Consider the following 25980-nt stretch of genomic DNA (forward strand, 5'->3'; position numbering starts at 1 on the left):
ATGTAGCTCTGGCTGTCCTGGAACTCACTCTATAGACCAGGCTGAGCTCAAACTCACAGAGATCTGCCTGCCTCTGCCTCCCAAGTGCTGAGATTAAAGGTGTGTCACCACATCTGGCTACATAAATATAGCTTAAATATATATACTAAGGTATGTACTACCGGCCCAAGATAGAGCATAAGAAACCGGCTTGGCTTGTTCAGTGAATCACTTGCAAGGTCACATTTAATAATTTAGTGGCAATTGTTGCATTTTAATTGAATCAAAATTTACCTCTAAATTGCCCTATCTCATCTACCAGGTGTTTTGTTTTTCTCTAAGAGAAGAAAAACCTCACATTAACATTCAAAAGCCCTAGTCTGGTCACATGTGCCAAAGCCTGTGAAGCCAACAGGAAATTTACATGTGATGTGGAACAAACAGGTGTTTCTGAAACCCAACTAATCTTGTTTATCTTTATCCATGAGTTAAATCCACACCACACAAACTGGCTTGTTTTGAAACTTACTCTATCAAATTTCTCGGCTCATTCTGCACAAAGGCTGTTGATGAACCAATTAAAAATAATGCACTCCTAACCCAGCCTTCATAACAACGCCTGAGGCAGCTATCTGTAGAAAGCACTTTCTGAGTAAAAAACAGAATTCAGCAAGGGGGGAAATGCCTTTGTTGAGACTTGGCTCCCCTGTGTAGCCCTGGCTGTCCTGGAACTCACTCTGTAGACCAGGCTAGCCTAGAACTAAGAGAGCCACCTGTCTGCTGGGATTAAAGGTGTGTGCCACCACAGGAGGCTGGAAAATGCCCGCTTAAGGCTCGGTCCTGGTTAGCTTTTCCTCTGAGACTTGATTCAGCAGGAATTTGGATGTCAACACGTGTAGCAGAGTTCAAACTTCAAAGCAGAGGTAAACTGAGATGACTGCTGAATATCATGCAGCGTTAGCATGAGGGGAACCAGGGCTCACTGCACAGGGCTGTTGACCAGAATGGACCTGTGAGGCCCTTCTAGAACTACCACTGAGCTGGTCACGGCCTACCTATCTCTATGAAGCTTTTTCTAGGTGGTCTGCTGCTTACTAGGCAGTTTATCTAAACACTAGACTAAGGGAAACGAGAAAATTCCAGTCTCTTTTCCTGCTCATCAACTTCCATGACTAAAGGTCGAACACAGCAGCTGAAAATGAGCAAACGTGTGCTCAGCTCTGCTGCCCTCACGTGGACAGAGAAAATCAACACTGCAGCAAAGACCTCCGGAACTCACAGGTCCTTGTTTCAAAAGGGAGATGATAATCTGCCGGAACCGAAGCATTTACCTGGCCTGTCTCAGATGCCTGAGTGGCTCCCACTCTTCTATGATACAAACCAGGTGAGCAAAACTGATCCCCATTTATTTCAGTACAATATCCGCAGTAAAGACAAAGGGTCAAAATGGCACAACAATGTTTATTTCAACCTTCAAACAGCACAGAGAAGTGACAGCTTCTGATGCCAAATCATACAAGTGTTATTAGGGGAACAAAACAATGTTAACAGAAAGAAAATCATTCCAACAACAAAAAGTAAGTGCTGCACATCTCACGCCATGCTATGCGCTGCCAGCAGGCGAAAGATTCCCACCACGTGCTCCCACTAGCAGGACCCAAGCAAAGCCAGGGTCCCAGAGAAGGTGCATTCTCACCTGGGAGTGTATCCCCAAGTCACTACAAACCCCGCTGCTCCACTCAGACTTGTGTAAACCTGACCTTAAAACGTAACTAGGATTTGGGAGTGGTACAATGAAAACAACCTCAAAACAGAACCGAGTGTGGCAAGAAAGTAAACAAGGTTTCCCATAAGGCATCAGGAGACACTGCCGGCTGGTTTGAGAAAATGTCGGGTTGTTATTTCTCAGCAAATCCAAAACCTCAGAAGCTTAACCAGCAGGTCGAGTCAAAGCTTTCAGAGACAGTCCTGACCACCTGTTTTTATTTATACATTTTTTTTGTTTTGGTAAATGTTTCATATAAAACATAAAATCAAGTTCTATTTTATAAAAAAAACTGAATATTTTAATAGTAAAAATATATATATTTAAATTTCTTTTTAAAAAGACACATAGCAATACTTCATAAGACTGGATTTGACCACCCCCTCACCCACCCATGGCCAGCTGTCCCTCTGGCACTGTGGACAGCTACATTAAGGTACATTAAGGCAAAGGCTCCTGGAGAGGCATGTCCACTGTGCCTGGGCTGGAGACTCAAGGTGAACACCCTGCTCCTCACAGGGTCAGAAGGGCTTCTCTCTCACATTCACTGAGCCATCCTGCATCCCAAAGTAGACCTTCTCTGCCATGTTGATGAACAGGCCTGTGTCCACCACACCTGCAGAATGAAGAATAGGAGCATTGAGGTCCAGCTTCCCAAGACAAGGCAAACCTCCAGGGTCCCTGGGAGCAAACATCATAAAGAGCACCAGACAAAACACAGAACTAAAGCCCTGCTCTCTCACACAGTACCTGAAAGAAACTAGGCCTATCTTTGTTCCTTCCTGGCATTTCTTCTTCCCACTACATCATGGCTTGCTCTGTGTACCCAAATGTGCCAGCTTCATCCCACCCTGGAGCCTCTGCTCATGCTGTTCCCCTCGCCTGACTGGCCATCCTTAACAGTCAAGGTTGGCTGCTTTTCTTCATCCTCCCATGTGTCTTCTAGAGAGACCCCCAAGACTATGCTATGTAGACCCCACTCCTCCCAGGCATTTTAGTCACACCAGCAGACCAGAAAGTCTTCCTCAGAGTAGGAGATATTCATAAAGCATACACCTGACCAAGGGGTGACATCAGAATACAATTTCTCAAGTCACTAAGTAAAAGATACCCAAAAGAAAAGTGAGTAAAAGACTTGAACAAGTACTTCTTAAAAAGAGCAATCCCCGGGCTGGAGAGATGGCTCAGTGGTTAAGAGTACTGGCTGCTCATCCAGAGGTCCTAAGTTCAATTCCCAGAAACCACATGGTGGCTCACAACTCTCTGTAATGAGATCTGGTGCCCTCTTCTGTCCTGCAGGCATACATGCAGGCAGAACACTATATGCATAAAAAATCTAAAAATTTTAATTAATTAAAAAAAAAAAAAGAGCAATCCCAAAAAGCCAGCACTTAAAAAGGCATTCAAGCTCACTAGCAACAGGGCATGAAAGACTACTCGATCACCAGGGTAAGCAATGACAGTTGACTAGAATATGAAGGCAGACCGGAGCATTGCTGAGGCTTGCTGGCCATCATCCGGCTCCAGGGTCAGTGAGAGACCTGACTCAAAGGAAGACAGGACACACAGCATTGCCCTCTGGCTTCTGCACATACACACATATAAACAGAGTAGCGTGAATATATCAACATGCTTGTTTGTGCATGCACACTGACAGTGGACTACTCAGCAATGAGAATTAACTAACTATAGACGGCCTTCATAAAAATGTCTATAAACACACATGTCCTACAGTGAGATAACACTGCCAACTATCAAAGGGTAGTGAACCTGGTACAGGGAAACAGGGGCCTGCGTCTGGTTCCCTGCACTGGTAAACGGGGGCTCTTAATGTGGGTAGCATTTAATGTCATTTTGTAAAGAGAAACTGATCTTTTGATCTAGTACTTCCATGCTAGCACAAGGCTGATGCGCACATGACCACTAGCAGGGATCTAGTCTCTCGTGAGTCAGCATGTAGTAAGCTGGGATGAGAGAGGGCAGAACACAGCTTGAGCACGCTGTGCCGTTACTTGGGTTAAAGTGGGGAAGGCAGGGGAGTTTCGACCTTTGTTTCTGTGGAAGATCACCTCAGAACAGACCACACTGTTCTTTTAGTAACACCAGCCATCTTCAGACGGGGTAACTAGCTGCGTAAAAAAGAAGGGGGTGACTTGCCACTGTTTACTCCTAGTTTTGAACAAGGTAATCTCCAAAGGATAAGTAAATTAAAACATCTGTGGACAGCTCTCACCACAGCAAACTGGCGTGGAGTGGCTGAAGAAGGAGGGTCCGGGCACACACTGCCTGCACAGCTAGAGCTACTGAAAACGGACAAAGCAGCGCTCACACTTGTTCTGATGAACACCTTCGGAGCACAACCGAGAAGCTTCGATCGGCCCCAGAGACAGTCAACCACCTCAAAGGCTACAAGAAGTATCAGGGCAGCTGTCTACAGCATGATTCTAGGACCTCGAATCAGTAAGGGGCTAGGACTGACTGATCCCCTCACCCCTAACAAAATCAAGGAAAGGGCAGAGCATGCTGAATGTGGGCAGAGGACAGAGCCATGAAACACACAGAGGGACTGCTTTCTGAGTGTCTCATTGTGCAAATGCACCTGGGAATAAACAAAGCTTGCCGTTCCTCTTCCCTGGATGTTTTCCAACAGCAACTCTAATGGGCAGAAAGGAAGAGAAAAGGAGAGCCAACGACAAACATGGATGGACCTGTGGTAACACGCCAGCTTCCTCACTCTAAGCTGTAACTCTGATGTCTCAAGGATACAGATTCTTCATGCTCAGTAAAAGGCAACATGGACAAAACTTCCTCACATACAACACTTCAAAGTCACAAAAGCCAAGGAAGACCTGGGGAAGAGCAAGAGAGCCCCCTAGTGGGCACAGGAGGAACCCGACTTCCCATTCCACCCTGGGTCAGTCTGTATTAGCAGAGTCAAATGCACTCTGCCACCAAGCATGACCTGCACACCATTTTCCTCCTGCCTTCTTGGTCTTTTAGAGAGGTCACACTAAGCAACAGAGTAATTCACCTGCTGTACTTAATTAATAGAGAAAATATTGTCACAAGACTAAAGACTAACAGAGGCTGGACTTGGAAGAAGTAGCTGCCTTATTATACAGCAAATAGTCACACTGGTTTCATTCCCAACTAACATAAATAACTTAGAATCTAGGGGGGGGGAACAAAACAAAACTGGGGGGTGGGAGGTGGCACATGCCTTTAATCCCAGCAGAGGCAGGTGGATCTCTGAGTTTGATGCCACCCCGATCTACAGAGTGAGTTCCAGGACAGCCAGGACCGCAGAAAAACCCTGTCTCAAAAAACTAAAAAAAAAAAAAAAAAAAGGAGGGAATGTCAGTGGGCACTGAGACAATGTCTCATGTAGCCCAGGCTGGCCTCAAATCCATTATGTAGCCAAGGAAGTCCTTGACCTCCTAATCATCCTGCCTCTACCTCCCAAGTACCAGGATTACAGGTGTGTGTCACTACATGGGCACTAAGTAGTTGATTAATGACGACAATAGTGTATCCTTTCTCCCTAGGGACTTTATTCATCCAACATTGTTCTAAGTGGTAATCTAACTCATTTAATCCTCACAGCAACCCTATAAGGTATGTTGTGGGATGGTCCTTCTGTACGCTGTGAATGTGTGTTGATAATAAAGCTGTCTGGGCCTATGGCAAGGGAGGATAAGGACAATCAAACTGAGGACTCAGAGGAAGGAGGGCGGGTTGACAGACGTGAGACAGCCACCCAAGGAACAAGATGCCAGAGGACTGGTAAGCCACGGACCATGTGACAATAAATAGACTAATAGAAATGGGTTCATTTAAATGTAAGAGCTAGTTAGTAATAAGCCTGAGCAAGCATTTATAATATAAGCCTCTGTGTGGTAATTTGGGAAGCAGCTGCCGGGTATTTGGGATCCAGTGAACAGGACAGAAAGTTCCACCACCGTTTACAAAAGTAGGTACTAGTATTGGCCCTTTTACAGAGGAGAAATTGAGGCACACTGCTGTTAGCTAGGGGCTCCAAGTTCACACAGCTAAAGCAGGGGTAGGTCAGAATCTTCGTCCAAGTGGTCTTCTCCCAGCAGCCACTCAGCCCCACACTCTGATAAACTGATTTTATCTATCTCACTACCCACATATGACCTAGACAGTTCCTCAGCACTGCAAGAATGATGCCTTTCAAATCACCTCCTCCTTTAATCCCCTCCTACAAGCTCTGACACTCAGATTTCTTAAGCCTGGACTCCACTTCATCTCAGTCCAGCTCATCCAATCTTCCCCCAACTCCTACTTAATTATCCCTTGGCTAAAGTCTAGGCTTACATCATACGGCCTCATTTCAGCATGGCACTTAAGTGAGCAAGCATTCAAGTTCAGGGTCTAAGAGTTGGAGAGATAGCCCAGTGCTTAAGAGAGCATACTGCTCCTATAGAGGACCCAAGTTCAATTCCCAGCACCCATGTCATGTCGGAAGGCTCACAACTACCGAAGCTCCAGAACAAATGCCTTCTTCTGGTTTCTATGGGCACCTGCGCTAGAATGCACATACTCATAAAGAGACACATAATAAAAATAACACAAATCTTAAAAGGTCAAGGTCAAGAGGCACACAACCTAGGGCTCCCACCTTGATGCTGTAGTTATTAGGCAACCCACTTAGCTTAGCTCTAGGCCTCTGTTGTGCCCTGTAACTACCTCATCCAAGTGGGAATCCAATGAAACCTTTTAGAACGCTAAGCAGTGTCTAGATAATGTGATGCTAATACCCAGATCAATATCACTTCTATGAAACTGCCCCAACACACCTTCCAAAAAAAAAGGAATCTCAGTGAACTAAACTCTTGCTAAATAGCAGAATCAGCACTTTTAGTATTTGCAGGCTGGCTTCACACAGCCTTCCCCGGGTTTACATCAGTTCTAATCTAAGACCAATTCCATGTATACACAGTCACAGCATCTTGCCTATGACATATAACCAGTGAACGTGGGTGAACTGAGCTACTTTTCCCTAAAAAGGTCAAAGAAGCTGTAGTCAAACTCCCTGAAAAGGAGGGCAGGATCTCTCCCAGAGATGGTGACCTTATTATTTCAAAGCAAGCACCCTCTGGCTTTCCATCAGCTCCAGGACTATCTCAATTCAAACAGACTATAAAATACATACACATCAAGACTATTACATAAGCCAAGGGGAGGGAGGTGATTCAAGTTAAAACCCCAGACATGGTATAAAGTGAGTTCTTGGAAACAAGTCCTACACAGCACATGTCCATCATGCCTCCTGTGGCCAGAAGAGCAGGGAGTTATGGAAGGAAGAGTGACTATGAAGACTACTCAGGTTACCTGGAGTCATTTTGATGGCTGTGTTCACTTCACTCCATTTGTGGACACGGTCAAACTTCCAGTCCAGGATAAAATTCCCATTGTCTGTCACCACAGGACCCTAGAAGAGAATTTCCAGTGACCAAAGATGACAACACAGGTATGCAGAGGAAAGATGACAACCTGACAAGTGTCCTAACTGACGGGCTCCGCTCTCTGCTTCCTACAGGTGGTGCTGTAAAGCAGTAGTGAGCATGTGCTTTGGAGTTTTGGCAACTTGGATTTAAGTCTTAACGCCATATGTATGGAATTAAGAGGAGCCATTGGCTTCTCTAAACCTTATTGTTCCTCAAGTGTCAACAAGGGGGACAGAGATGCAAACAGGAAGAGCTCAACAGAGTGAAGTTTTCAACTTACAGAGGGAAAGCATCCAACAAAATGACCGCCAACATCACTACATCTCAAAGCTTAGCATAAACACCACCAAAACCACAAAATAAGGCTGTACTGACTTCACACATCACACCTTCTCCATCAGTGTCTCTTTAAAAGGACGGAGCAGCCAGGTGGTGGTGGTACTCGCCTTTAATCCCAGCACTCGGGAAGCAGAGGCAGCTGGATCTCTGAGTTCAAGGCCAGTCTGGTTTACAGAGGAGTTCCAGGACAGCTAAGGCTACACAGAAAAACCCCATCTCAAAAAACAAAACAAGACTAAGAATGCTACCAGACAGGGCTGAGGCCTAGAGCTAAGATCTCCCCTTTCTTCTGTGACCTGCCTACCTGATGTTTCCAATGTATTTTAAAGGTGTCATTTGTAAACTTCTTTGTTTTGTCTCTGTACAAATTGAATAACGATTACCTCCCTGGAATGCAGGATTTGGAATAACCTAACCCTGTACTCCCAGACCGTGGTTACTCCTATTTGGCTCTAAAGTAAACTACTTCTTATGCTCTTTGAGATGAGAGTTGTACTCTTACACGGATAGCCTCAAAAAGGATGAGAAAAGAGGGAAATATCATACCAGGGAAACTGAAAAACCTTCTGCCCCACAGAGCGTCCAAAAGAGTGTTTAGAGGCTGCTCACTGGGAGTCTAGACCGCAAGGATCCCCTGGGAATGTCAGGGAGAACCACGCCCCTTCTATACGGGGTGGAGGGGGTGGGGGGACACGCACAGCACCCCCAGGCTTCAGGGGCCTAACCGCCACAGAAAGGGTGACGGGGGCACACTGAGCCAGGGTGCTCGGAAACCTCCCTGGCCACTTACCGCCTTGTTGACAGCCATTCGAAGTTCCACCTCGCCCCCAAACTTCTGGGTCACAGCCCGGCTCACTGGGACATAGGCCATTGGGATGACCTCAATAGGGATCCCCTTGTGCCACCGATCTCCAAGGTTCTTTGAATCTTTCCTGGAAAGAACGTCAATCAAATCAAGTAAGTTCAACGTACAAAACCAAATTCAGGCAAGGGGCTAGCTAGAGAGCTAGAGGGGACGTGATCAGGAACAGTACAGGGGCTTCAGAAGCATGGGCTGCTTTACACTACAGAGAAACCTGAATAATGTGGCAAAAATGTTAAAAGCTGCTCTGCTGGCTTACTGACTAGCCTAGGTTTTCCTTGCAGCTCTGGCTTTTCTTGAGTAAATACATATGCAAGTACCTCTTCTAACATGTTCAGCACAAGTGGCTCAGCCTGGACAAAGACTGAACACAGTAGTCACGTGTGGCAATCCTGACCCCAGAGGAAGCAGGACATGCCGAGTCACCGCCTGTGGCCAGGGCTTGGCCTGCTTCCTGAGGTTCCCTCTGAAAACCTAATGAGTGACACATGCAGATGAGCTCTGCCGACAGGGTGACAGTGCTTCCTCCCCACCCCCAAACATGAAGTCTCAGCTGTAGCAAGAGTGCTATGATAACAGAGGAGTCACTGCCTCCTGTATTCCTCCACAGCTTCCCTCTCGGCACAAGGGGATGAGACTGGGAACCCACAGACACTCAGCTGGAGCACAGAACCCTGGAACGGTACCTGAAATCAGCGATCACGATGAAGCGACTGGCATAACCAGCCACAATCTTCTCCTGCGTCAGGCAGCCTCTGACGGGGAAGAAGAAAGTGACATTAGAGTGAGAGAATCCTAATTTGGGGACTAGGGTCAGACACAGGAATCCCAACTGTGCTCAATCCTGACACTTGAAGAGAAATTTGGCTTCCGTTTTTAAAGAGCCACCCTCAATCCTGTCATGCTACTTTCTAGTAAACGGACGACAGAAACACTAGCCTGTGTCTGGGAGAAACCTAGGAAGTAGACAATGGTTCCATTCAGGCCAAGCACATCCCCTCTGTGTTAGGGAGACATCTCTGGACATGTCCTGAGAAGGCCAGTGTGGAACACAGCCCTGCGGACTGTGACAGCACAAGACCCAGACACTGAACTGTCTGGCCTGTCTCCACTGCTCCCCAGCTAAAGTACTTCACACGGGCAACCAGGATTACATAATACATAGAAAACCATGATTTCTGTCAATCTGATAAATGTTTCCAAATAAAGGAAGAGTACCCCCAACTGATCACAGACTTCACAGTTTTAACACAAAAGTCACAGACCTAACAGTCTAACCCAAGACTGTGCTGTGTGTGTACACAGAACCCAGCAAGATAAACCATCTCACTGAAAGGCCCGGGTTGCCTGTCAGAAATGCCAGGCTGACTCAGAGGCATATGGTATCAATGTGCTGATAGGAAGACAAAATACATGTATCCAGGACAACTGTTTACTCTGTACTCCATTTTGCTTTGCTAAGGATTAGGTGACAGAGTCTCTTCAGCAACCAAGCCCCACAACACTCACCCACCGCCCTTGATGAGATTGAGCTCAGCATCCACTTCATCAGCACCATCGATGGCAAGGTCAATCTGTGAGGGAGAAGGAGCCTCTTGAGTTGAGATGCTGTGCCAAACCTGATCAAGCAGCAACAGCTCATCAGGTTCTCGGCAGCTCCATTAAACACAGCTAGGCCCAGTAATTCCACTCAACCACCCAAGAGACTTTGCCAGGGTCACAAGGGAAAGGGGCTGAGGGGCTGAGACACACACTGTCCAGCTCTTGGCCACCACATTTGCTTCCTTTGCTCTCCAGGAACAAAGTGGAATTGTAGCATGCATTCCCAAAGGAGTCAAAATACTGACTCTGGGGGTGACAGGTGAGGGTTAAACATTTAAGATACTGTAGTTGGGAGCCCTCAGAAGGACCATATGCAGATATGCAGCAGGACACAGGAAAACTGACTGCAAAGGCGGCACTAACGTGGACAGACACAGGCAACTTCAAATGGACAAGAAGATTAACAGGCATCTCTGAAGATGACAAACACTCACTACAGTCTTGAACTGGAAACTTTCTGCCCACAGAAATCCCCAGGAGGTCCTTCCCAGTGTTTTACCATGTACTCCATGGCATGGCTACTAGACCCTGTCAAATCTCCACCCCATGCCTGCCCCACTATGCCCAAATCACTCCAGAAAGTCTGGGCAACACCCACATGTGCCACACATCCATGTCTATTATCTTCTCCTCCAAAGATCCTCTCTTGGCCCTGCCATGGAGTCTCTGCAGCTAAGCACAAACCTAGCCTCTTGCTACAACACTGCTCTAGAGCCTGAAGTGTACAAGTTATAATTCTGCTTCTGCCACTTAAACAAATGACATACCTTTCCACATCCACTCACTGGATAGTTATAGTACCCACTGTCTAGATTAAACTTAGCTCTATACCTAATGACAGCTCAGGTGGGCCTGGGTGACAGGGGATTCTGTTCACTCTCCACACCCACCTTCAATTTCTCCTGGGTGACTATCCTTAAACTTAACAGTCTTTCCCACAAATACCAACTTTAATTAGTTTTCAAGTAGCCAAGGCTGCCTCAGATATGACTTCTTTCCTCTGCTTAGGTGTGAGATATGCAGGCTGGCTCTCTTATGAGAAGGAACTCTCAGGAATCCATGGACCAATCCTGGAGCTGTCCACATCTCCTTTACTATGTACTGATTCCTAGAGGTTAAATCTCAGGGAAGCTAACCTATACTATGCCTACACTGGAAATTAACCACCTCTCTGCTTGTGATTTGTCAGAATTAACACTCAAGTTCCCAGAACAAAGGTGAATATAATTGACTAATGTTTTCTGGACCTGCCAAGATATCTGGAGCCCATGAACAACTAGGGGCCACAAGAAAGGGGGAAAGACACAATCCTCTGTCATCGTCTCCCCTCCCTCCCTCCCTCCTTCCCTCCCTCCCTCCCCTGCTCCCCCCCTTTACCTCTGGGTGTTGATCCAGGTCACTGAGGGTTAAGCCATACTGCAATATAAGCTGCCTGGCCTGAGGAGGGCAGGAAAAAACAACCACAATCATTTACTCTGAAAATATGGCAAGGGTCTGCAGAGTTCTTCTGATGTTTCAAATCTTAAAGACTGGCCTATGGCCTCTCTGATAACATCCCAAACTTGGCTACCAACAGGTGGGAGATCTGGCCCCACAAAGAGCAATGCTGACCACTACTTCATTCCAGGAACTGGAGCCATGCAGCACCCAGGGAAGACAGTTCCAGGTGAGCTAAGAGCTTCCCCTCCCTGATTTGGGAAACAATGGCAGGATGCTCCTAAAACTTCTAACAGTACATTTGGGAGGCTGAGCTACACAGCCAATTCAAACCCAGCCTGAGTTAAAATAATGATGCCCTGTCTCAAAAGACCAAGGACTGGGAATGGAGCTCAGTGGTGCAGCATTTTCCTGGCATGCCAAAGGCCCCAGATTAGATCCCTAGCATGGGCAAGGGTCGGGAGCGAAAATAAGACCCAAATCCACAAAATACAAGATCCAGGAGGCTGAGGCAGGAGAACTTCAAAAATGGAAAAGCAGACTCCCAGGGAACTAAGCAGATTCTCTCCTACAGCTTCCTTCCTAATCACAGACCTCTGTCTCATCCGCCAACACCCAAGCCGCTCTGCCTGGAAACCACACTGCCAGGGAATCAGATCCTCGGGGCAGACACAGCTTTCTCCCTCCTGTGGACCCTCGCAGACCCCACCCCACCCTTCTACACTGCGGGAGGGGGCTGCAACTTTATGGCCAGCAGGGAAATGATCAGGGTGAGGTAAGAATGAAACTCAGTTCAGCAGGACTGGTTCAAACTTCCAGAGTCTTACATCGGGTCATTTATTTTAGCCATATTTAAACACAGCACAACTTTTTTTTTTTTTGGGGGGGGAGTTTTCTGATAACAATTAACTCAGTCCCGTTGAGTATAACAGAATGTAAGACATGTTTACATTGAAATTCTTTACAAAGTCCATCTATCTGGCTTCTTTCACAAAGATGAACATGTTCACTCAGAGATAGTGCCCAGGATTTGGGGTCTAGGGAGAATGGTGTCAGGATTGGCCTGACCCTAAGATAACATAGAAGTCATGGCCCTAAGATAACACAGAAGTCATTTAGGCTGTTGTAAAATACAAGTGACATCACTCATAAGGATGGGTTTTATGGCCTAGAAGCAATGCTTAAGATTTAGGTGGAGCCGGGCGGTGGTGTCACATGCCTTTAATCCCAGCACTCGGGAGGCAGAGGCCGGCGGATCTCTATGAGTTCAAGGCCAGCCTGGGCTACCAAGTGAGTTCCAGGAAAGATGCAAAGCTACACAGAGAAACCCTGTCTCGAAAAACCAAAAAAAAAAAAAAGATTTAGGTGGAAAGCATCCTGGATAAGTAAAACATAAATTCTGGGGGATACGAGTAAAGCTGGCTCTACAGACAGCAAAGGATCACCAAGTCATGAACTCCATTCTTCCCCAGCTTTCCGGAAGACTAAGTAAGCACCTTCTTCCTTTGAAGAGATAAGTGGCAGGTTTAACCTTTCCTGGCTTCTCCAGTGCTTATCTGTGTGCCCTCTACACTGCGCCACCCCCATTCCTGCATGTCAGCTCCCAACACCTAAAAACAAGTTCTACCCGGGATCCCCAGTACCACATCAGGCAGAGACTCAGAAGCTCTCCCTAACCCAGTAACCCACAGCCACCACACACTTCTAAGATCCAGAGAGGGAAACAGGAACCAAAGAACAGAAAACTTAACCAGCAAAGACAAGACCAGATATCAACACCTAGAAGTACAATCATCCCAGACCCAGATGCCTAGGCACCAGAGTGAAAACACAATCAATAGCAGCCAGGACAGGACATCTCCCCCAGAGCCCGGCAACCCTACTACAGAAGGCCCTGAGAAATGCAATATGGATGAAGCACAAGACAAGGACTTCAAATGGCTATTAAAAATAAATATGATCAGGGACCTTAAAGAGGATGTAAATAAATCCTTTCATAATCTCTGTGAAAACACAAACTGTGGAATAAAATAAACAACTCAAGACATGAAAGCAAAACTGAATCAATAAAGAAAACCCAAAATGAAAGAAAACTGGAAACAAAAGTTTAGAAACTTGAAGAGGAACCTCACAGGTAAGCCTCACCAACAGAATTCAAGAGCAATTTAAACAGACCTATATCCCCTAGTGAAATAGAAGTAGTGATTAAAAGTCTCCCACACAAAAAAAGCCCAAGGCTAGATTATTTTAGAACAGAATTCTACCAGTCTTTCAAAGGAGAATTAACATCAATACTTCTCAAATTATTCCACAAAAGAGAAACAGAGGGAACATTGCCCAATTCATTCTACAAGGCCACAGTTATACTGATGCCCAAACCACATAAAAACCCAATAAAGAAAAATAATTCAGATCAATTCCCCTTGTGAACACAGATGCAAAAATTCTCAATAAAATATTTGCAAACCAAATCCAAGAACATATCATAAAGATCATCCACCTTGATCAATTAGGCTTCATCCCACGAATCAGTAAATGTAATCTACCACATAAGCAGAATGAAAGACAAAACAACATGATTATCACTAGATGTAGAAAAAGCCTTTGACAAAATCCAACCCTTCTTCATGATAAAAGTTCTGGAGAGACTAGGTATACAAGGGACATACCTCAACACAATAAAGGCAGTTTCCACTACAATCAGGAACAAGATAAGGCTGCCCATTCTCTCCACACCTACTCAATATAGTACTTGAAGTACTATATTCTTATTAGACAACTGAAGGAGATCAAAGGGGTACAAATTACAAAGGAAGAAGTCAAAGTATCTTTTTTTTTTTTTTTTAAGATTTAGCTATTTATTATAAGCGCCAGAGATGGTTGAGAGCCACCATGTGGTTGCTGGGAGTTGAACTCAGGACTTCTGGAAGAACAGTCAGTGCTCTTAACCACTGAGCCATCTCTCCAGCCCATCAAAGTATCTTTAACTGCAGAGGGTGATAGTATACATAAGTGACCTGGAAAATTCTACCAGGAAACTCCTACAGCTGATAAACACTTTCAGCAAAGTAGTAGGGCACAAAATTGAAATATATAAATTAGTAGCCCTGAAGGTACACTAGCCCACTTGAGCATGTACCTCTGGCAGGCCTTGCCCTTTTCTCCCATTCCCTCTGCCTTGCTTTAAAAACAGATTATATTCCTTAAGCTAGCCCCCAAAGTCTAGTCCCTTATTTGGCCACCTCCTCCTCCTGAGGCTGACTACCAAGGTTCAACTATCAAAGCATTAGAGTCCAGCAATCAAAAGATTGCTAGCCCATTCTAACACAGACCTCCCTCTTTTTTCTCTTATTAAAAATTACCCCTGCAAGGTCATTTGCTGCTGTTTTTCCTGCCTGAGTCACTTTAACTTTTCTTCCCCACTTAATAAAGGATCTCTCTGTGAAAACAGGTGTTTGGGGTGTGGTTTGAGCCCAATCTGGTCTGAGAGGGAGCCCCCCGCTGTGTGGGGGTCTCCTTCAATCCCTCCTATTTACAAATGGCAAATCGACTGTCAAGTATAAACCTGACAGGCACTGTTGTGGGATATAGATAGTTGATCACACTGTGTGAAGATGTCTCTGTTTTAACTCACCTGCCTAAGGCACCTTCTGATTGGTTTAATAAAGAACTAAACGGCCAACAGTTAGGCAGGAGAGAATGGGCAGGACTTCCTGGCAGAGATAGGAACTCTGGGAAGAATCTGAAGCCTGGGAGATTTTCCAGCTAGACATGGAGGAAGTTGGACGTACTGTATTGAGGACAGGTGACAGCCTCATGGCAGAACGTAGATTAATATAAACGTGTTCATAAGTTTTAAGAGCTAACTGGGAACAAGCCTAAGCTAAGGCCAAGCTTTCATAATAAAAAGTCTCCATGTAATTATTCAGGAGCTGGCAGTCCAAAGAAAGTCTAACTACAAGCCACTATGGAAATCGGTGTGGCTGTTCATCAGAAAGACTGGAATGCATCTACCCCAAGATCCAGCTATATCATTCATGGCAACATTCCCAAAGGATGCTTCATCCTGCCACAGAGACACTTATTCAACCATGTTCATTACTGCTCTACTCATAGAGCCAGAAAGTGGATGAAGGGATCAACAGATAAAGAGATAAAGAAAATGTAGTACATTTACACAATGGAATATTACTTTTTTTTTAAATGAAATTCACAGGTAAATGAATGGAGCTAGAAAAAACAATCATCCTGAACGAGGTTAGCCAGACCCAAAAAGACAAATACGGTTTATATTCGCTTATCTGTGGATGTTAGTTATTAAGTCTTTGATAAGCAGACTATAATCCATATAGCCACAGAGTTTAGGTATAGAGTAAGAGACCTAAACTGGATCACCCTAGGAAGGGGAAATACGACAGTCATGGATAGATTGGGGGAGTGGGGCCAGAACAGGAGGATCAAATGGAGAAGGAAAAGTGAGAGGGGGTGAGGGAAGAACAGAGAAAATTAAGGGTTTCCAGGGTCTTCAACTGAGCAGCTACCAATGTTCCCAGATCTCCCGCCTGCACATGGCCATTGTGGGAATAATCAACTTCTTTTCTTATAAATCCACTTGTAAAGCCATTCTCTGGGGGGTCCCAATCGAAACAATCATTGGTGGACAATGGCAATTCTTAACAAAATTCCGGAAAGTCAGGTGAAAACAGACGGCCCTATCCCCTTGGTTCTCAATCTACTCGGCAGTTTTCCCCAGCTCCACTGCTTCCCCACCCAACTCTGGCCACTGCATAATCAAAGAGCATACTCTACTTGCATTACTAAACTTCACAAATTCCTTTGGCTTCATCCACTAACAGAGTAGTAGTCCTCAAGGCTGAAGACCACACAGTTGTCTCTGCATACTCCACAGTGCCTACCTCATGAGGAAATATTCTTGAAGAAAATGAACACATATAAAATTAAACCACCAGCTGGACATATGGCATACGCCTTTAATTCCAATACAAGAGGCAGAGGCAGGAAGATCTCTATGAGTTCTAGGCCAAGCTGCTCTACAGTGAGTTCCAGGGCAGTCAAGGCTATACTGAGACTCTGTCTCAAAAAAATTACACCACCCAAGAGCAGTGCTTGTGGTCAGCCTCTCCCCTGTGCCTGGCTCTCTCAAGGAAAACAACCGTGATGCCAATACAAAGCCACGAGTCCACCTTCTCAGGGACCCAGAAGACCTGGCAGCAGTGGTGAAGACACAGACGGAGACAGAGGATGTAACATACCTGGAAGGACGTGGGGATGCAGACGAGGTCCAGATTCTCCTGCTTCACTCTTTCAGCTGTGGAGACAAGAGTCACACTGGTAAGTGTTTCACTCCCCACGCTTGATTTTTCTTATTTTTTTTTCTGGCAGGGGGAGAGGCGTTTGGTTTTTCAAGACATGGTTTCTCTGTGAAATAGTCCTGGCTGTCCTAGAACTCACTCTGTAAACCAGGCTGGCCTCGAACTCAGAGATCCGCCTGCCTCTGCCTCCTGAGTGCTGGGACTAAAGGCGTGCGCCACCACTGCGAGGCTAGCACTTGATTTTTCCTGTCACATGTGTGTTTCTCAAAGCCAACCAAAGGGGAAGGGCCTCTCTCCCACTGACAGCTGCCTCGGTGTTCCCATCTTTGATGAAAAAGCTAGTGACCTCACTTGACACCTCAGAAGGCAGGGACACCAGAGGGCCTGAGGGAAGCAGTGACCTCAGAAAAAGCGATTTCAGTGATCCTGCTGCTATGTGTCTGCATTTACTAATGGCTGTGTATACACCAGCCTTTTAAGTCCTGCCAGCCCAAGAGGTAAGTTAGAACTATCACCCCTACTCTATACACACGAGGAAGCTGAGTCACTGAGAGGTAAATCACCTTGTAGTCACACAGTAACCAGCGGCTGGAACATGGTCCTTGGTGGTCTTTCCTTTTCCTTTCCTTTTTTTTTTTGGGGGGGGGGGGGGGTTACATGGGGAGGGGGATTCAAGACAGGGTTTCTGTGTGACCCTAGCTGTCTTGGAACTCTGTAGACCAGGCTGATCTTGAACTCAGAGATCCACTTGCCTCCGTCTGCCCCTGCTTCCCCAATGCTGGGATTAAAGGTGTGGTTGATAGCCTGCTTTTCAATCTAAGCTAGAATCCTACATTGCCTTTTCCAGGAAAACATCAGAACTTCACCCTGCATTTAATAAGATAAAAGGATCTACAGGCCCCAGAGGATGATTAAGGTTGACAGAGGTATCTAGTAATTCTAAATTTGGTTATTTACCTTAAACTTTCAGGAAATCTTAATTTGAATGAGGCTTAAAAAGCTGTTTTCTTAAAATATCAGGTCTCTTTAATCAACTCTGTCTCCTGGGAGGTTTAGATCTCACTTCTGTGAATCCATACCAATTCCTGTGCCATAAGATTCTCCATACATAGGGTTAAGGTAGTTATGTGCTGGTCACTAAATCTCCCATCAGCCATCACCTCCATAATACACTTTCCGATCACAACAGGAACCTGGGTTTTGCCTCCTGGGCCCTGGCACTTGGCACCTGTCAAAGATGGGCATTTGGGCAAGCCTCTCCCAGGCTTTGTTTTTACCAGCAAAGAGCTGGGCAGCAGAACCTGTTGAGCAGCCATGGGAGCTGATAATGCTTGAACCTTTCCTAAGCACCAACAGAACCCAATCAGAGTAAGTCAACACCTACAAAAACCAGCCACCAACTAGAGGAGCCTCATCCTTGCTAGGGTCATAGACAGGACACTGTGACCTCAATTTGCCTGAAGAATACACAGGCTTCAGAGGAAACCTGAGAATACATACAGGAACCCTGATGGGTGTGCACCATCAAATTCTGCAAGGTCTCACCTAAGTCAATTCCTCCTCTTTAGCTAAACACAGTAAATTAAACACAGGCAGGGCTCCTCCAAAGTCAGCTGAAGAGGGCCAAGAATCCCTCTTTCCAGAGAACAACAGAAACACTCAACTAACCTCAGGTGAACAGCCTGCTCCTCCCGGCTCTGTAAGGCTGGGGGGGGGGGGGGGGGTTTAACAAGTGCCAAACTTTTGCCCATTCCCTCCCTTCCCCCACCTCCTACCCCCATAAACACACAAGAAACATCCAGTAACAGTCTAAGAACATACCTATTCGCCGCACAGCATGGACAATTGTAGAACCACTTCCAATTCCCAGCACTTGGTTATTCTGCCAAAGAGAGGGAAGGACAAACAAAATTCAAACCACAAACGGTAGTTTTACTCCCTTGGCCTAGACTTATGGAGCACTGAAATCATCGTGACCATCAGTTCACCAGCACAGGTGCAAGACGGGCACCATGCCTGCTTTACAGCTGTGTAACCCCTGCCCCCGAAGCTGTCCTTGATCCTGCTGTCCAGTGGCACTAATGCCACCCGTTTCACCGTCCTCACTACACACATGAATGACTGTAGGAACAACCAGCTCAACTATTCACACCACACAGCAACTCTCCACTAACTGAAGCTGGCCTCACAGAAACGGCCTGCAAATAACAGTGATTAAAGATCTCGGCCAATCCAAGGGAGGACATGAGAAAGGAAAGGAGGAGGGAGGGACGAGGGACAGAGGGACGGGAGGGAGGGAGGGGAGAGGGAAAACAGCCAGGGTAAGGGTGGAAAGCTGGGCTTTCTGGCTGCCTTTTCACACAAACTCAAGACGTAGAAGGCAGAGACCATCATCTTCACACAGAAACCTCAGGGACACATCATGCCCACCATCCAGAGCTCTGCCAAACTCAGTAAAAGAAGGGAGAGTGGGAAGTGACTTCAGAAGTCAATCTTCCTTCTGTCCAGCCAACACCAAGGGGCCCACCTTTGCATGGGAAGAGAATGAAAGCTTAGGAAGTCTTCACAGGCAGAGCATTTCTATAGCCAGAACCTGGGCAGGAGGCTTGACATGTCCTCAGGACTAACATGTTGGGTCCAGCCTCGCCCCAAAGATGCAGATGTAATGATGAAAAAGCAGGGCAGGATTTTACTCAATGTAACTCCACTGAGGAGAGAAACCCAAGCATTTCAGCCATCTTCAGGGCACTGACTTGAGCTTTGATTTTAAGCAGGGGAGGGAGAGGACAAGAGGGACACGTTATTAAGCAATGCTGCTCAAACTCTGCTCTGTTTGATCACTGTCTCGGTTAAGATTCTACAAGGTGCTTCAAAGACATCCTCACTGCTGAAGGAAACAACCATGAAATGGCAGCTCCTGCTTGGGGATGACTTCATCACAGTGTCTGCCTAGCTTCCATCACTCCTGAAACACAGGTCTAGGAAAATGACTGGAGACTTCCCGGTGCTTTTGAGGGTCTGGAAGAGCACACGGTAAAAGCTGAGGGCAGCAAGTTGCTCCTTTACCTTCAACCCTGAAGCAGGATGAGGCACAGCACTGGTTTTTAGATCAACACTCCTTGAATGATTAACATGCCTGTATGCATAATTAAGGAAGTGTTTAACTCAAAGTAAAGGGTGCAGATACAGATGGAGGCAGAAGATGACAGGCTTTTATCCTGCGTTTAGTCACCTTGTGGGCCCCTAGCAAGAAGTAGTCTCTTTAGTACCTGCTCTGCCTCCCAAATACAAAGGACAGGAAACATGTGCCACAACACTAAGCCTGCCATCCTAAGAAAGAGAAGATACCTATGACCAGATGGTAGGACCACAAAGAAAAAATAAAACAGGGACACTATCAAAATAAATATGGAGCTTGGTTCCTAAGCAACTTCCTGGGAACACCTTCCCTCAGGCTAGAGCGAAACCACCAACCAGAGCACAGTTAAAACTGAACACAGCCTACAAGAGTGGTTCTCAAGCTGTGGATCGAGACCCTTCTGGGGGCTAAAGGGGGGCAAAAGACCCTTTCACAGGGGTCACATATCAGATAGCCTGCATATCAGATATTCACATTACAATCCAAAACAGCAGCAAAATTACAGTTATGAAAGTAGCAATGAAAATAATGTTATGGTTGGGGTCACCACAACATGAGGAACTGTATTAAAGGGTTGGAGCATTAGGAAGGTTGAGAACCACTGGCCTAGAAGACCTACATTTGCCTTCCATCAAGAAGCAATACTGCCAGGCAGTGGTGGAGCACACCTTTAATCCCAGCACTCAAGAGGCAAAGGCAGGCAGAGTTTGGAAGCAGCCTGGTCTACAAAGCAAGTTTCAGGACAGCCAGGACTGTTATACAGAAAAATTCTGTTTCACTAAAAAAAAAAAAAAAAAAAAAAAAAGCATTACCAAGAGGACTTGTATATCTTAACATAAAGCCCAGTTTCACAATGGCCCCTATGACCTAGAGACCCACTAACCCACTCCACAGATCCGTGCAACACTACAAGAAAAAACTGAAGACTCTGACATGAGCCAAAGATTACTAGACTCCTTTCACAGAACTCTGGCCCCTGCCTGTACTAGCTGATCCTACAGAGTGTGTGCAACTTGACAGCTCACAGATGCTGACTTCAATCCACAGAAAACTGTCAGAAATCTTACCCATAAAACTCAGCTCACTGTGTTCCATGAGGTGCAAGTGGTTATTATCCTACATTTATTATACAATAAATTCTGGTCTTTAAAAATTCAGTTCATTTTACTCATGTCCCACTAATTTAATGAGTTGAATAAAATACTGACGTAAGAATAGTTAACATCCTTATCATGTTACCTTACAAGAAAATCATCTTTTAACCCCATCAACCACACACACCCTCACTTTAAACAATTCAGGGAGATCGACTGCGGAAACAGCACTGCACCTCAAATTTCTCAGAGTGGGACAACTATTAGTAATTCACTTGGCAAGGGAAAGGCCATTGTGAAACTTCCTCGTAGGAGGCACTAAGGGCTGCAGCTAAAACGTCCGTTTCATCCCCACAGTACAAAAGCCATAGTAATGTGCAGGGGCAGGCCCACAGCCCACAGCCCAGAGCCCCAGAGCCCCAGAGCCCCCATCCCCCCAATCCCCAGAGCCCCATGCCTCATTTGGTCCTTCTCAAAATTAGACTATATCTAAAACTGAAAGACACAAAATGACCAACAAGTACCAAGAATTTAGAAAAACAAATCAAATCCTAACGGCAATCACACACTTAACACGTTGAAAAATGTTTCTAGCTGGGCCTCGAACACCTACATAAGACTTTATCCATCATTTTCTGTGGGGTTTTTTCTTTGGGGAGGGGGGTCTTGTCAGATTATTGCATAAAGAAGTTTACAAATCAAAGGTAAAAGCACCTCTAATGGTAACACTGTACGAGCTATGGGGTTTTTCAATAAGGGACAGGGAAATTCTACTGTTGCAAGGAAATCCTCACTGAAGCTTTAGGAAGACACAGGCACTTAAACCCAGGATCCTTGGCCAATCTAGTCTCTGTCAGAAACTGGTTTGTGTTCTTGCCTGCTCACCCTGTAGCTGAGTTGTCTCCACACATACATGCTTGTGACAGTGCCATTGTGGGTAAACTTCTTGCCGGCCGGCCTTCACTACTTTATCACGACCCCTGGGGCAGTACAGTAAGGATCTTCCTGAGGTTGAATTCCTACAGAGAGAGATCCTCAATGCTAACAGGAAGCAGGCCGTCATCCTGACCTGCACCAGCAAAGGAAGGAAGAGTGGAGGTCCTGGCTAGAGGACACATAATAGGACTCCTTCTCCTGGGTGGAAACAGCCTGCAAAAGGCGGCTGCAGGAGGAGGGGGAGCACTAGAAGTGAGGGAGACTCCATTTCTGTGGGGTGTTTGCTAGTTTATTCAGACAGTCTCACCTCTCAAACTCACAGAGATCTGCCTGCCTCTGTCTCTCAAGTGCTGGGATTAAAGGCGTGCACCACCACACCCAGCAATTTCTGTTTCTAATCTAGTAGAAGCCCAGATTAACATACAGTTCCAAACTCTTGTAGATTCTACCTGCCAGGATGCCTTCACAAGAGCAATGCACCTAATAAAGTCATCAGCTGCCCCCACAAAACCAAAACCACAAGGGACTCAAGGAACCTAAGGACACAAAACATTTACAACAGCCAAATATCTCAAGATGTCAAGTATTCAAATAATGGTGAACATCTCCATTTCTTAAAGCCTAGATAAACTTAACCTGACCTTCGCGTTTGGCCTGATGCTGAGAATCTGATTATCAATTCCTCATTAGCTTAGCTCATGTCGCTCCCGGCAGTCAAGCAGCAGCACACAGACGAACCTAGTACACCAGACAGGCTCTATTCTCGAAGACAAACTGCAGAGCCTGCCACCTTGAAATAAAATGACAGACCCGGGAGTCAGTGCCCTAGCCAAAACCAACTAGAAGTGGCCAAAGGCTGCCTGCAAACTGGCCCAACAGCTGACAGCCCTTCTAATGGGCAATGCTAACCAGCATGTCATCGTGTCCAATGGGGTGATCTCAAGAATCTAGGAGACTGGCTCTGGTGTATTTGATGAGTCTGGAACAGTGTGTTAGCAAAGCAGGCTTCAACATGAAGCAACAGACCACGAGGACAGCACAGACATGCACAGTAGCCCATCTGAGATAACTACACTTTTAGAATCAGGGAGGTCTGGACCTGCCGACAAAGATTCAACAGCGGAGTTCTCCATCTACGCTGAAGTAGAAACAGTTCTGGAGATTGGGGGGACTGGAAACCGCAAACTCAGAGAGCCTAGGAAAAGGGCCACCGTAATCCACAACCACCATATCAGTGCCCACACTCCACACAACCCACTGAACACTGCCTAAGCAGGTCTCACTGTACCCAACACTGAATGTGTAGATAACCATAACGCTCCTCCCAGAGCTCCTAGAGTTAGGCAAGAGAAACGCACAGAGGACTAGAACATAGGTCACATAGAGTGTCTGGGAGTCAAGCAGAGGAAGCAGAGTGGGTGCCACATGCCTATAATGCCAGCACCTGGGAGGCGGAATCAGGAGGATCTAGCTGTGTGGTAGTGCACACCTTTAATCCCAGCACTCAAGGCCAGCATGGCCCACATATCAAGTTCCTGGCCAGAAGGAGGGGAGGATTTCAAAACCAGACTGAAGGTGGTGGTAGCACAAGCCTTCAAAGCCAGCCTGAGTCTCCAAATAGGAAGAGGAAATTGGCCTCTCCTAGTATCCTCAGAAGACAAGGAAAACTGAAATAGTGAAGTCCTTTGAATCAAACCCTGCAAGACAAACAATCCTATTTTAACAGAAAGCTCCAAAATCCAACAGAGATCTCCCAAGTATTCCCTGGTTACTTCTTTGAATACAGCTAGAATCCAGTGTTTGGGGGCTCTACCATGACATGAAGGCTTGCAGACTTTATTTTAATCAAAAATATAACCATAAAGCAAAGGTCAGGGAGATATGTGCCACTAAACATTAACAGAATAACTTAGATAATGGGCTCTCCTAAGGTATAGATTTCATTTATCAATCTATTAAGTCACTTCATGGAGGTATTTTGAAATTTCACTTTACTGTCCCAGGTTTACAGCTGTGGCACTGAATTCCAAACACAGAGCCAAATTACACATTTTACATTCAAACACCCTCTTATTTCGAGTATAAAATCCTATGCTAACTAGAGTAGCAAAAAACTACACCAGAACAGAAGAGCATAGGAGCCTTGCCTGAAACAAGAGTGGTATGGCTGTCCTATAGAATAGGAGGAGCCAGAGGTTATCAGACCCGGTCCCACCCACTCAGACCGCCCTCGCTCTTGGCAGGAAGACAGAAAAAGCTCTAAGAACATCATCTTTGCAAAGGAACTTTGTGCAGCACTAACAAATGAAAAAGAAAGAAAGAAAGAAAAACTTCCTATTATGGAGAAATGTGTTCTGATAACCCTATCTAAGAAGTGTTAAACAAAACCAGGAAACTCCACCACAGGGCAACAGAAATGATACAACTAAGATAATTAACCTGCTACGGGACGGCAAACCCACCTACACTGAGAGTCCACTCTTAGCACCACACCTGCCGTTTAACAAGCAAATGGGGACACAACCTTACTGAGCAACTGTTAAACACCTGGACCCCACCTAAGAAGCAGCACCTCCAGATGTCGTGTCCACCCGGCCCTGTAAACAGCAAGACTTCTTTGAAAAGACTGCACTCAAGCTCCCAAGCAGGAGGAGCTGAAAAGCTTGTTGGGAGTAAAATTTCAAAACTCTTTGCAAACCAGTTCTCCAGTGGCTTCCCGGTAAGTGGGAAGTGAAGAACTCGAGGCAGCCTCAGGGCTCACCATTTTCAATGGGCTGATTAGGAGGCAGGCAATAACAGCCTGACAAACTCTATAATCAGGGTAATGCCAGGCTCCACTGTACACTCAGTTCCGGCTGGACAGGGAGTCTTTGGGGAAAAGGCTCTATTTGGGGGAGAGTTGACACCCACCGATTCGACGTCTAAAAGGCCTTTCAGGGGTTCGGAAGGGCAGCGTGAACTCGGGTACAAGGCTCACCCTCTCCCCTCTCTCGCAGCCCTCGCCCTTTCAGGCGTCAGGCGCACCCTGGCCGCGCAGCACGAAGCCATCACGCCGCCACGAGCTGCCCACCTTCACATGGTTCTCCACCGCCGTGTGGCTCGCCAGTTTCTTAGCCTCCTCGGCCTTGGACATCGTGGAGGGGGCTGGGCCGCCCGCGCTCGAGCCTCCCTTGTCGCCGCGGGTCTCCGACTGTGCACGCCCCGGCAGTTGCACGTGGGAACCCGAGAGGCCCCAGCTGTTCCCGCCCCCGCCCGAGGCCGCGCCCCCCGCCCGCCCGGGCAGTGGGGCCAGGACCCGCCCGTAGAGGGTGCTGAAGGGCCCGGGGCGCTGCATCCCGCCACCTCGCTCCAGCCTCTGCGGCCGCCCCGCCCCCAGCTCCTCCGGAAATCGGCTGGCTGGCGCAACCTGGTCCGCGCGTCTTCCTGAGCGCGTGCTGCTGGGAAATGTAGTCCTGAGGCTTCGGCAGCCTCTAGCCCTGCGGCAATCTGGACTACAAGCCCCACAATGCCCGCGACTTAGTGTGCAAATCGCCCGCCTTGACTCCAGTCTTTTTCTGTCCGGAAGGTCGGGAGAGCCACTGTCTAGGAAGCTGACAAGTCCGTGCCCTGGGGTCAAGTGTTTACACCTGTAGGTGAACTCCAAGAACTTTTCTGTCTTTATATGCATTTAGAAAAACAGTGCAATAAAAGAGAGAGATCTGTTGAAAACCTGACCTTGTTTTCCCCCAGCAAATGCTGTGCTGTGGGCGAATCCTCAGTCAAGTGGTTATAAAAACAACGACATTCTTTTTTTTTTAATCTTTTAATTGCATTTTATTAAGATTGTGTTTGTGTGCATGAGTGCACACTTGTGTAGGTCAAAGGACAACTTGCAGGAGTCCATTATCTGACCACCTGGGTAGTGGGGATTGAACACCTATGTCAGTACTTACTGGCTAAGCCACCTTAATTCACCTTAGATTCACTCCTTGGTGATATATATTTGAGACTCCCAAGCCTTCTGAAGTCTGTGCTAAACCATCA

At 46.4% G+C, this 25980-nt stretch overlaps 1 protein-coding gene across 1 annotated transcript; it reads right to left on the minus strand.

Moving 5' to 3' along the window:
• Nucleotides 1–1420: 1420 nt before the first annotated feature.
• Rpia (ribose 5-phosphate isomerase A) lies at nucleotides 1421–25311 on the minus strand. The gene is made up of 9 exons (XM_052719569.1): nucleotides 25028–25311; nucleotides 18610–18670; nucleotides 16729–16784; nucleotides 11396–11455; nucleotides 9926–9990; nucleotides 9103–9171; nucleotides 8345–8486; nucleotides 7100–7199; nucleotides 1421–2360 (listed from the first exon to the last, which is right to left on the minus strand). The coding sequence occupies exons 1-9, from the start codon at nucleotides 25289–25291 to the stop codon at nucleotides 2266–2268; spliced, it is 912 nt and encodes a 303-aa protein (XP_052575529.1). The 5' UTR covers nucleotides 25292–25311; the 3' UTR covers nucleotides 1421–2265.
• Between the last annotated feature and the right edge of the window lie 669 nt (nucleotides 25312–25980).

Source organism: Peromyscus californicus, unplaced genomic scaffold (assembly GCF_007827085.1).
Source record: "Peromyscus californicus insignis strain IS unplaced genomic scaffold, ASM782708v3 Scaffold_6__1_contigs__length_162567912, whole genome shotgun sequence".
NCBI lineage: Eukaryota > Metazoa > Chordata > Mammalia > Rodentia > Cricetidae > Peromyscus > Peromyscus californicus.

Excerpts from the sequence above, each read along its gene's own strand:
- Rpia (XM_052719569.1), bottom strand. The coding sequence starts at position 25,291 with ATGCAGCGCCCCGGGCCCTTCAGCACCCTCTACGGGCGGGTCCTGGCC. Across the intron at positions 7,200-8,344 it reads GAATGGCTGTCAACAAGGCG|GGTCCTGTGGTGACAGACAA; the intron begins GTAAGTGGCCAG and ends ATTCTCTTCTAG. Across the intron at positions 2,361-7,099 it reads AGCCATCAAAATGACTCCAG|GTGTGGTGGACACAGGCCTG; the intron begins GTAACCTGAGTA and ends TTCATTCTGCAG.